The sequence below is a fragment of the Microcaecilia unicolor genome, chromosome 1 (assembly GCF_901765095.1).
Source record: "Microcaecilia unicolor chromosome 1, aMicUni1.1, whole genome shotgun sequence".
Taxonomy (NCBI): domain Eukaryota; kingdom Metazoa; phylum Chordata; class Amphibia; order Gymnophiona; family Siphonopidae; genus Microcaecilia; species Microcaecilia unicolor.
The window spans coordinates 205,223,387-205,236,303 of NC_044031.1; the positions used below are offsets into that span (position 1 = coordinate 205,223,387).

General features: G+C 43.2%; 1 protein-coding gene across 1 annotated transcript in view; it reads right to left on the bottom strand.

Annotated features, from left to right (window-relative positions):
* Positions 1 to 667: 667 nt before the first annotated feature.
* The window catches only part of HECW1 (HECT, C2 and WW domain containing E3 ubiquitin protein ligase 1), a gene marked incomplete at its 5' end in the record, with an annotated part of 389,530 nt that continues 377,280 nt past the window's right edge, over positions 668 to 12,917 (bottom strand). Inside the window, 3 exons of the mRNA XM_030203827.1 lie at positions 668 to 2,434; positions 7,730 to 7,928; positions 11,700 to 11,814. Of these exons, the coding sequence (XP_030059687.1) occupies positions 2,323 to 2,434; positions 7,730 to 7,928; positions 11,700 to 11,814 (426 nt within the window). The remainder of the gene's footprint in view (positions 2,435 to 7,729; positions 7,929 to 11,699; positions 11,815 to 12,917) is intronic.

A 12,917-nucleotide genomic window follows, 5' to 3' on the forward strand; every position in this document is an offset into this window, starting at 1 on the left:
ATATCTTTTATCTTTGTCTGACACTTGTAGCTACCTCAACGCAATCCCCACATGAAATGTGCTGAGATCTAGTACAAGCATAATTCCAGTTTTATTACATTCAGAAACATAAATAGACTCAAGCTGAAGTTTCTAGGAAGATGTGTACTTTGCTCTATAACAAGCTGTTAGAAGATATGAATAGAACCTGTGCTGAAGAAGCATAAATTAGGAAAACAGTGAACATAATGATATACAGTTAGGTGGTGTATCAAGAAACTGAATCTACTGACCTACTGGACTGGTGCAGTTTTCAATTTTCTTTTCCCAGTAAAGGCAAAACACTTTTACTTATAATTTCATTTTTGGGGGCCAAGGAAATCCAAATTAGGGGGCTCTTTTACAAAGGCAAGCTAAAAAGTTGCCTGTGCAGGTCACCCCTTAGTGCATCTGTGAAAAAGCCAAATTTCTATTTACAGACTGTCAAAGTAATGCTTTGATGTTTCTCTTATATATACTATCTGCTAACACATTTGCTTATTTCCGATCTGACGAAGAAGGGCAACCTTCGAAAGCTAATCAAGAAATGTGTTAAGTTATGTCCAATAAAAAAGGTATCATCTTATTTTCTTTTCCATGTTTTATTTTGTTTGATTTCTATTTACAGCAATAATGGCCAGGTGCTAAGTGGAACACTAGCGCCTGGCCATTTACTGTGTGAGCCCATACCGCCTCCTATTTACTTGGTGGTAAGGGCTCATGCGTTAACCTCATGGTAATCAAGCAGTGTGCAGCAAAATGGCTGTGCTGTCAGTTACCGCTGGGAATGCCCCCTGTGGTAGAAAATAGAAAACTATTTTCCACTGTGGGAATATATGTGCACCAACTTTGAAACTATCGCCTGGCAGTAGGGCCAATTTGGCACGCATTACCCATGTAGTAGCCTTACCATGTCTTTGTAAAAGGGCCCCTAGATGAAGTCAGCCTGCATTGTCAAACTGTTTGAACAAACTGAAGAGCGTTGTATGTATTTAGCATTTCACCTGGAAACGAAAATCTGTTTTTATCAAAGTGTTCAAATCCAATGAATTTCTTGTTTTGAAACAAGAAAGGGGTGCATTTACAGTTGGGTGAAACCTATTATGCCATAGGGTGGAACTGCTACAATAGTTTTTAAAGAAGGAGATTCCGGTTAATACGTTCATACTATGCATGACCATTCTCTGCAGCTTCATATTCTAATGGAACCCGCTGTATATTACATATTAAGAAACAAGTTTTGAGGTTCTGAAGATTAACTTTCAATAAAAATAAATCCGACCAGGCAAAAAATACTTTAAATGGCTTCAGATATCAGTTTGGGATTGTCTAAAATTAGTCAACTGCAAGGGGCACTGGTCTTTTTAAAACATCGGCTATTAAATAACCAGTAAACAGACTCAAAAGTGAAACTTTTGTCATTGCTTCCCAGTTTCCCATTTTATACAATATTAAGTGAACGAGGAGAAAAGGTACATCCTTTATGCTACATGGGAAGATATTCTACTTGAAATTGTACAAATTGGTGCTTCCTGTTCCTGTGTAGTGAACTGTTCAAGACAGATTCCTTCTCCCACAAAAAAAAAAAGAAAAATCTCGGACATGCAAGCCCTTTGGGTTCTGGCATGTTGCATTACGGTAGAATATTTTGCATTGCATCACAGGGTTTAATTTATTTCACTTGCTAAAATGTCTTTTTGCACCAAACATCTGAGACTGTTCCAGCTGATGCCTATGATGCACAAGGGACGATGGGATCCATGTATGAAACATTAGTTTTGATCAGGTGCATCGCCAGTAGGATGTGGAAGGAGCCATTGATGGGGAAAAAGAAAGAAACGCCTGTAGAACTCAGTGTACAGCTTTTACTGTCATATGAACAAGATACATGACAGATGGCTGCAGACTGGAATTGAGCTGGGCAGTCTGATACTTCCGGTAGACAGAGATTAAAATAAACATTTAACATTTGGTCAAGTGTAGTTTAACTTGCATTCCAATTCATTCAGCGCTGATGGAGGTATGCTAAGATATACATATATAGAGAGAGATAGAAACCTTTCAAGTCAGTTGTATTTATATTGCATACAGGTTAGCAGTTTGTTGAAAACCCAGAACAAAAGCACGAAGGTAGGATCCGACAGGGAGACGCTTCTTCATGCACTGCTTTTTAGTGTTGATCCTGATTGTGTTAAAAAAATTATAGGTAGTTCTGTATATGATAAATAAAAACAATAATATATGTTCATGGATAAAGAGCAGGGCTTTATCAGTCTGGAAAACATCAGATATGTCCTCATCTCCTCATTCAAGTCCAAAGGTGCTTGTCTCTTCCACTGCTGTTAACAGCTTCTCATGTAACATGGAATAGGATGGGTAAGGTGGGAGGTCCAAGCGATTAAAACATGTGTGTGCCCTGGGAGAGGAGAAAAGAATACAAACAAATGTTACCCCAGTTACAGTTCAAAGAAAAAACAAAGCTGTGCAAAGAGGGTTGTCTTTTATGCTGCTATTAATTAAAGACTTTTTGATATCTATCATCTCACTTCTTTGTTTGTCACTCACTTTTTCATGAGGAATCTTTCCTCCTTTTTTCCTGCTTACTCATTAATATTTTTCATGTATAAGCCACTTTACTTTTTTTCAATAAACATTTGTCTGTATGATTTTGTATATATACCAGTGCATTTTTTTCTAGCGAAAAAGGTGCCGGTACTCAAATGTCAGGCCACCTTTCAGGGATGGGGTGATCACTGAGGGATCCACCCCATAATAGCCAGGCCCCCTGCAACCAGTCACAGGATCTATGACAAGGCAGAATTGGTGTGTAGAGCCTGAGCTCTTTCATTAAAACTTGGGGACCAAGGGTCAATTTTAGTAGACAATGGAAAAGGTGACAGTACTCAGTACCCCCAAGTACCCCCTCAAAAAAGCCCTGATATATACACACATAAACTGTTCCATGGTGTTATGTTTATGCCTTTTTGTTTTGTTGTATCTTTTATGTCTACAGTTTTTATTATTACTATTTCTAATTGTCATGTTCATATTTGCTTATGAGGACTCCTGATGAAGGCTCACTTGCCGAAACACTGCCCATGTAGCAGGGGCGTAGCCAGACTTTGGTGGGAGGGGGGTCCAGAGCCCAAGGTGAGGGGGCACATTTTAGCCCCTCCCCCGGCGCTGCCGCCCCCCCCCCCACCATTAACGACCCTCCCTCCGCCACCGCCCCCACCTTTGACCCTCCCCAGCCATCGCCATCGTCTACCTTTACTGGTGGGGGACCCCAACCCCCGCCAGCCGAGGTCCTCTAATTCCTTTGTTCTGTTTCTGAGTCTGACATCTTGCATAAATTCCAGAGTTTAATTACACATTGAGTGAAGAAATATTTTCTCTGATTCGTTTTAAATTTACTACATTGTAGCTTCATCGCATGCCCCCTAGTCCTAGTATTTTTGGAAAGCATAAACAGACATCTACCCGTTCAACTCCACTCATTATTTTATAGACCTCTGTCATATCTCCCCTCAGCCGCCTTTTCTCCAAGCTGAAGAGCCCTAGCCGCTTTAGCCTTTCCTCATAGGGAGTCATCCCATCCCCTTTATCATTTTTGTCGCCCTTCTCTGCACCTTTTCTAATTCCACTATATCTTTTTTGAGATGTGGCGACCAGAATTGAACGCAATATTCGAGGTGCGGTCGCACCATGGAGCGATACAAAGGCATTATAACATCCTCATTTTTGTTTTCAATTCCTTTCCTAATAATACCTAACATTCTATTTGCTTTCTTAGCCGCAGCAGCACACTGAGCAGAAGGTTTCATCGTATCATGGCATTATAACATCCTCATTTTTGTTTTCCACTCCTTTCCTAATAATACCTAACATTCTATTTGCTTTCTTAGCTGCAGCAGCACACTGAGCAGAAGGTTTCAACGTATCATCGACGACACCTAGATCCCTTTCTTGGTTCGTGACTCCTAATGTGGAACCTTGCATGACGTAGCTATAATTCGGGTTCCTCTTTCCCACATGCATCACTTTGCAGTTGCTCACATTAAATGACATCTGCCATTTAGACGCCCAGTCTCCCAGTCTTGTAATGTCCTTTTGTAATTTTTCATAATCCTCTCGTGATTTAATGACTTTGAATAACTTTGTGTCATCAACAAATTTAATTACCTCAGTAGTTACTCCCATCTCTTAACTACCCTTCTCCATTGAGAATATTGACCATTTAACCCTACTTTCTGTTAACCAGTTTTAATCCACAATAGAACACTACCTCCTATCCCATGACTCTCCAATTTCCTCTGGAGTCTTTCATGAGGTACTTTGTCAAACGCCTTCTGAAAATCCAGATACACAATATCAACCGGCTCACCTTTATCCACATGTTTGTTCACCCCTTCAAAGAAATGTAGTAGATTGGTGAGGCAAGATTTCCCTTCACTAAATCCATGTTGACTTTCAGGCTTATTTTTGAAAGAGAAGGGCTCCCATCTTTCGACACAAATCAGGAGATGGGTGTCCTTCTTCCAGGGTCACCCAAATCGGTATAATCGAAAGCCGATTTTGGGCGTCCTCAACTGTTTTCCGTTGCGGGGACGACCAAATTTCATGGGGGCGTGTCGGAAGCATAGCGAAGGCGGGACTGGGGCGTGCTTAACACAAGGGCGTCCTCGGCCGATAATGGAAAAAAGAAGGGCGTCCCTGGCGAGCACTTGGCCGACTTTACTTGGTCCATTTTTTCTTGTGACCAAGCCTCAAAAAGGTGCCCGAACTGACCAGATGACCACCAGAGTGAATTGGGGGTGACTTCCCCTTACTCCCCCAGTGGTCACTAACTCCTACCCACCTTAAAAAAAACTTAAAAAATATTTTTTCCAGCCTCTATGCAAGTCTCAAATGTCATCTGTATGACAGCAGTATGCAGGTCCCTGACAGCCGTATGCAGGTCCCTGGAGCAGTTTTAGTGGGTGCACTGCACTTCAGGCAGGCGGACCCAGGCCCATCCCCCCCTACCTGTTACACTTGTGGTGGTAAATGTGAGCCCTTCAAAACCCACTACAAACCCACTGTACCCACATGTAGGTGCCCCCTTCACCCCTTAGGGCTATGGTAGTGTTATACAGTTGTGGGGAGTGGGTTTTGGGGGGCTCAGCACCCAAGGTAAGAGAGCTGTGCACCTGGGAGCAATTTGTGAAGTCCACTGCAGTGCCCGGTTGGTGTCCTGGCATGTGAAGGGAACCTGTGCACTACGAATGCTGGCTCCTCCCACGACCAAATGGCTTGGATTTGGTCGTTTCTGAGATAGGCGTCCTCGGTTTCCATTATCGCTGAAAACCGGGGACGACCATCTCTAATGTCGGCCTAAATGTTAAGATTTGGGCGTCCCCGACAGTATTATCGAAACAAAAGATGGACGCCCATCTTGTTTCGATAATATGGGTTTCCTTGCCCCTTCCCGAGGATGTCCTGCGAGGAAGCCCTCAGGAAAACTTGGGCGCCCCATTCGATTATGCCCCTCTTTGTTTCATTAATCCATGCTTTTGAATATGCTCTGTAATTTTGTTCTTAATAATAGTCTCTACCATTTTGCCCGGCACCGACGTCAGACTCACCAGTCTATAATTTCCTGGATCTCCTCTGGAACCTTTTTAAAAAAACGGCGTTACATTGGCCACCCTCCAATTTTCCGGTACTACGCTCGATTTTAATCCACAATAGGACACTACCTCCTATCCCATGACTCTCCAATTTCTTCTGGAGTCTTTCATGAGGTACTTTGTCAAACGCCTTTTGAAAATCCAGATACACAATATCAAGCCTCACTAATCTATTACATTTCTTTGAAAGAGTGAACAAACGTGGATAAAGGTGAGCCGGTCGATATTGTGTTTCTGGATTTTCAAAAGGTGTTTGACAAAGTACCTCATGAAAGACTTCAGAGGAAATTGGAAAGTCATGGGATAGGAGGTAGTGTCCTATTGTGGATTAAAAACTGGTTAAAAGATAGAGAGTATGGTGAAAAGGTCAGTATTCTCAATGAAGAAGGGTAGAAATGGGGTTCCCCAGGGGTCTGTGCTGGGACCGCTGCTTTTTAACATATTTATAAATGAATGCAAGAGTAGCTTTAGTGGGCCAGTGACGAGCCGGGGTGTATTTAGGCATAACCATAAACAATTGGTATGCTTAATCCCCCAAACTGGGGCCCTGTGATAAACTATACTAGTATAGTCATAATAAGACACATGAATGTGAGCTGCAAGTAAACAGATATTTAGAATATATTATATTTGCCAAGCATCTTTTCTTGTGTGTGAGGTATTTTCAACTTTACCTGCAACTTTTACACCTGGCTTTGGTTCATTTCACTGAATATGATGATGACAGGCATAAAGTGGTATCACAGTGTGATGACATTATGACTGTTAGGGAAAGATTCTATTTGGTCATGAAATGCTTTGCACCATAGAACTGACATAACTCTAATAAAAAAATACTATTGGCGTGGGAGGGGAAACATTTTTAAGAGAGACTAAAAACATAGATGACGTTATACAGAAGGCATGAACATGATCAAATTTAAAAATAATGATAAAATGATTTGTACTGTAGAAAGTTAAAGCAGGAAAAGGTAGATTATGGTGAGAATTATGCTTTATTTGTTTTTAGTTACTGTGCATCTTTTTAGGATTATTATGTCATTTTTGTTTTCTGCTTAGATACAAGCAAAATATAAGTTAGTAAACCTTAAATGAATATGGCCAACGCTGTGGCTCCCAAATTTTTTCGGTTCATGGCACCCTTAGTATCCGAACAATTTTTCACAGCTCCACACCCCCCAGCCACATAGGTCTCCACCCCCTCCAACAACTAGGTCTCCCTGTCCCTACAGCCCCCACCTCTCACTCCAGCACACCTCTCCTCCCTGAAAGTTCAGCACACCTCTCTATTCTCTGTAGCCCCCTTCTCCCAGAAAGTTCAGCACACCTCTTCATTCCCTGCAGACCCCCTCCTCCCAGAAAGTCCAGCACACATCTCCCTTCCCTGCAGCCCCTCTCCTCCCAGAAAGTCCAGCACAGCATTCCCTTCAGCCCCTCTCCTCTCATAATTTCAGCACACCTCTCCATTCCCTGCAGACCCCATCTTCCCATAAGTCCAGCACACCTCTGCCTTCCCCAAATCCAGCATCGCTCGCTACCTTCCTGCCGCGTCCTTCTTCCCCCGCTGCTGCCGCAGTGCTTGCAGCTTACATTTTCAGGCCGTCCTCGATTCACACTGGGGCCTTCCCTCTGCCTCATCTGCCCTCTCTGATGCAACTTCCTGTTGCAAGAGCCAGAGGTGGCAGAGGGAAGTCCCCGCAGTGCCTGTGTGAATCGTGGAAGGCCTGAAAATGTAAGCTACAAGCACTGCAGTGGTGGCGGTGGAAGAAGGAGGATGCGACAGATTCCAGACCTGTGGGAGAGGAAAGTAGAGAGCGATGCTGGATTATGGGCGGCGAGAGGGAGGTTACAAGGTGCTTAAGTTGAACTTGAGGGCTTACATGCTTTTGTTTGGTAGTTTTCAAAATGTGTGTGTGGGAAGAGTTTAAGATTCAAACCTATGTCATCAAATTTCAATCCATCAGCTGATAATATGCTTACCATAATATTCTATGGTTTGTCATATCACACATTTCTCCACTCTGCTGAATAGAATAATATACCTTGGAAGAGACGTTATTTTCCCCCATTTCTCTATGCAGAAGCGCCTTAGCCCATTGCTTCCTCGAAGAGCTGCAAAGCCTTCATATGGCACGCTGGATGTTCCTGTGACAAACTGTAGTAACCGTAGCCTCTGTTCATTATTAAACCTCTCCACTGCTGCCCAGAGCCATCGTATAACAATATGCCCATCATGGTATCCTACAGGACAGAAAGAAAGTGAGGAGCAGAAATAGTGTGAGTCAAGTATCAACATAGCAAACTATTCATGAAAGGCATGGATATCATAAAACTACTACTACTATTTATCATTTCTATAGCGCTACAAGGCATACGCAGTGCTGTACTTTGTAGATGGTTATATGTAAATACAGTGGTGCAAAGTCCTGGTAGGCGTGGAGGGGCATAATTGAATGAAAACGTCTATCTCCATGGGCGTTTATCTCCGAGAACGGGTCCGTGAAGGGGCGGACCGAACCGTATTTTCGCAAAAAATAGACATCCATGTTTTATTCGACAATTTGTGAGCTGGGCGTTTTTGTTTTTCAGCGATAATGGAAAATGAAAGCGCCCAGCTCAAAAACGAATAAATCCAAGGCATTTGTTCGTGGGAAGGGCCAGGATTCATAGTGCACTGGTCCCCCTCACATGCCAGGACACCAACCGGGCACCCTAGGGGGCACTTTTACAATAACAAAAAAAAAGGTAAAAGAGCTCCCAGGTGCATAGCACCCTTCCCTTGTGTGTTGAGTCCCCCAAATCCCCCTCAAAACCCACTGCCTACAAGTCTACACCATTATTATAGCCCTAAGGGGTAAAGGGGGGCACCTACATGTGGGTACAGTGGGTTTGGGGGGAGGGGGGGTTGGACGACTAATAAGCATTAAGCAGCACAATTGTAACAGGTAGGGGGGATGGGCCTGGGTCCACCTGGCTGAAGTCCACTGCACCCCCCTAACAACTGCTTCAGGGACCTGCATTCTGCTGCCAGGGAGGTGGGTATGACATTTGATGGTGAAAATAAAAAGTTGTGAAACATCATTTTTTTGTGGTGGGAGGGGGTTAGTGACCACTGGGGGAGTCAGGGGAGGTCATCCCCGATTCCCTCCGATGGTCATCTGGTCATTTAGAGCACTTTTTTGGGACCTGTTCGTGTGAAAAAAGGGTCCAACAAAAGTGGCCTAAATGTTCGCTAAAAACGCCTTTATTTTTTTCGATTATCGCCCTAACGCGTACATCTCTCCTCGGCCGATAACCACGCCCCAGTTCCACCTTCGCCACACTCCCATCAACTTTGTCCGCATCCGCGACGGAGTGCAGTTGAAAACGTCCAAAATCGGCTTTCGATTATACCGATTTATTCGTTTTTGTGAGATAAACGTCTATCTCCCGATTTGGGTCGAAATCTAGGCGTCTTTCTCTTTCGATTATAAGGTGGATAGTGGCCATGGAGAAGAAGTGAATTTCCTGCAATGTGTAATGCTTTTAGTTAGATCAATATGAAAACTATCCCCCCCCCCCCCCCCCCCCCGGTTAAATAGCGTTTAAGCCCCTAACTGCAGATATTCTGCAGGAGATAACCAGTTATCGCTCACTGAATACCTGCTAACAGGCTATATCGTGCAACATAGCCAGTTAGGCACGAATATTCAGCACCAAACAGGATATGCTGAGTGGTCCAAACAGGCTGATTGAATAGAAGGCCTATATTTGACCGCTAAAAAAGTAACCGGTTAGTGCAGAATAGCAGCATAGGTGGTTAACTTATTAGTGGCCAAAATAAACCAGGATATTCAATACCGGTTGCCAGAAATAGCCCAATATTGAATATCTAGGTTTAACACCACTGGCGGAGAGCAAACATGCTGCCTGCTGCTTGCTGAATATTGGGCCCTATGCAAAAATAATTTTTTTAATGGTCATTTGAGCCATTTTTAATTAAAACTACTACAATGGAGTTAACTGCATAAATCATTGGCTTTGAAAATCTGGGGCGGCCAAACATATAATCTTTGTCCCAACATCTTGATGTCTGATCCTTAGTGACATGTTTAAGTCTGGAAGAGATTGAAAAGAGGCAGAATATCTCCTCCTGGAAGTGTGGTGCCCTCTAACCCAGCATGTAATCTGTGGTACAGTCAAAAAAAAGTATATCAAGAAATAGGTATCATCATAAATGCAACAATAAATCATTAAGGGGTCCTTTAACCAAAGATTAGCATATGCTAACCCTGGGATTCTATATATCGTTCCTAACATTCCGCGCCAAAATCCAAGCTTATTCTATAACAATGTGCATAACTTAATTGGCTTAACAAGCCAATAAGCGTTTTTAACAGCACTTAACAAGCAATAAGCACTAATTGGCAATTATTAGAATTTGCACTCATAACTTGCTAAGGGGCTCATTTTCAAAAGAGAAAAACGTCCAAAAAGTGGCACAAATCTACATTTGGATGTTTTTCTCACAAAAATGCTCAAATTGGTATTTTCCAAACCAATTCTTAATGTTTTTCTATGAAGTCCGTCAGAAGTGCATTCAAATCACAAGGGGTGTGTTAGGGGCGTATTAAGGGTGGGATCTTGGTGTTCCTAACACTTGGACGTTTTTCAGCCATATTGGAACAAAACAAACCATCCAGGACTAAAACTAATATGTTTTGAGCTAGGCCTGTTTTTATAATGAATAAGGCACAAAAAAGTGCCCGAAATGAGAGTTGACCACTGGAGTGAATCAGAGATGACCTCCCCTTACTCTCTCAGTTGTCACTGACCCCCTCCCACCCCCCAAAAATGTGATTAAAAACATTACTTACCAGCCTCTATGCCAGCCTCAGTTGTAATACTCAACTCCATTAGAGCAGGTCCCTAGCGCAGTCTAGTGGTGGGTGCAATGCACTGTAGACAGGTGGACCCAGGCCCATACTCCCTCTACTTGTTACACTTGTGGTGGAAACTGTGAACCCTCCAAAACTCATGAGAAACCCACTGTACCCACATATAGGTGCCCCCTTCAGCCATAAAGGCTACTGTAGTGGTGTACGGTTGGGGGGTAGTGGGTTTTGGGGGGCTCAGCAGACAAGATAAGGGAGCAGTGATGAGATGTGCACCTGGGAGCATTTATGTGAAGTCTACTGCCATGCCCCCTAGGGTGCCCCATTGCTCTCCTGGGAGGTCTGTGTGGTCAGTCTACTAAGAATCCTGGGTCCTCCTACATCCCAAAGACATGATTTTGTGCGTTTTCATTTAGATGTTTTTGGACCAAAAAGATAAATGCATAAAGCACAAAAACATCTAGCAAATAGCCATTTTCGGGGGAAAAAAAGCGTTTTTCTGTTTTGAAATGGCTATATTCCTTACTTGAATTTTGGACATTTTTAGCAAAACATTCAACGTTGGACTTGGACGTCATATCAAAAATGCCCCTCTAACAATTTAGGTGCTGTGCATTATAGAATATGCAAATACGTGGAGCCCAAAAAGAGGTAGGGTTATGGGCATTTCATAGGCGTTCCAACATTTACGCGCACTGTTATAAAATATGCCCCTCTGCACCAAAATCTATACGCTAGTATTTATGCCACATTTTCCTTGGCGTAAATGGATATGTGTAGTTCTAAGTGCTGGAATATCAACTAAGTGTATTCTATATAACGTGCTTAAATATAGGTGCCGTTTATAGAATACGCTTAGGCGGAAATTTATTCCACGTAGATTTTTCAGTCACCATATACAGAATCTAGCCCTAAATGCTGCATGTCCTATTTTACATCTATGGGCTACGTGGCACTTAGTGCACACTAATGTCCATTAGCACACGCTAAGCTTTAGTAAAAGGACTCTTAAATACATGTCCTAATTGTAAATTAACATAATGCATTATTTAACTGCATAATAATGCAAATTAAACTGACATGAAATAAATGTTGTACTATGTCTCCAGAAATGTAGTACTTGGCAGTAATTATTTACCTCCACGATACTCTGTGTTACTGCGCCAGTCATTTAGGTCTATTTCTGCAGTGCCCGCAATCACCAGCTCCAGCTCTCTAGCATCATACACTGAGACGAGCCTTGAGTCTACAACCTGAAACACAAACCACTCTTCATCTAACTGAGTGCAACCAAAATAACAGACGTGCAATTAAGGATTATTAACTCTTCAAGTTTTTCCCTAATGAACATTGATGTCTATTCAGCAGGAGCTGTTTGGGAAGGAGTGGCTCCTACCTGGATAACTCCTGTTCACGGAATGTAACCCGGATTTTCAGTGTCACTTACCCGGACAGTGCTGCTGAAAATCTGGTAAACCATCTCAGCACTATCCAGACAGTGCTGGGGTGGTATGCAAATAGATTCTGGACAGACCTAGGTGATATCCAGGCACTACTAATATTCAGTGGCAACACCTGGATAGCTATCTGGTTAACTTAGGACTGAAAAAGACTATCCTACATTAACCATGTAGTCACTTTTGAATATTGTGTGGGCTGCCTAATGCACAAATATTCGGTATCTAGGTATGGCATAGGGTTGCCAACTAGATTCAGATTTACCTGACAGGGTTGATCCAGTCCTGGGTATACTGGATATACCCCATTGCATGCAGGGACTTGTGGTTCTGATCTCCTCATTGGATTCCCTAAGAAAACAAAGCTACAAGTCCCTGCATGCACTGGGGTAAGTCCAGGATTGGATCAACCCTGTTGGGCGAATCTGGATCTAGTTGGCAACCTAGTAATGGCTAGGCACTGAATATTTGTGTGGAGAAAAGCCTGTGGCAGCCACCTCATTGCAATATATATAGTGCTGCACTGGATAAATACCAGAAAATCCCTATGAACCCTAGTCCTCTCATCCCTCCCCTTGTCTGCCTTGGATATGATTTTTGTACCTCTTCCATATTGAAGATTCCTAAGCTGCAAATGTTTTTATCATCTGATGGGCCTCCATTACCCCCCTCTTTTTCCTGCTGACTTCGCTGTTTCCAAATGAGAGTATCAGAGCTGGTGGAAAGCAGGGGCGTATCTGCGTGGGGCCACAGGGGCCTGGGCCCCCGCAGATTTCGCCCTGGCCCCCCTCCCCGCCGTCAACCCTCCCCCGCTGCTTACTTTTGCTGGCGGGGGGCCCCAACCCCCGCCAGCCGAGGTCCGACCCGCAATCTCCATATTTCGTCTTCCTCCGTGGCCA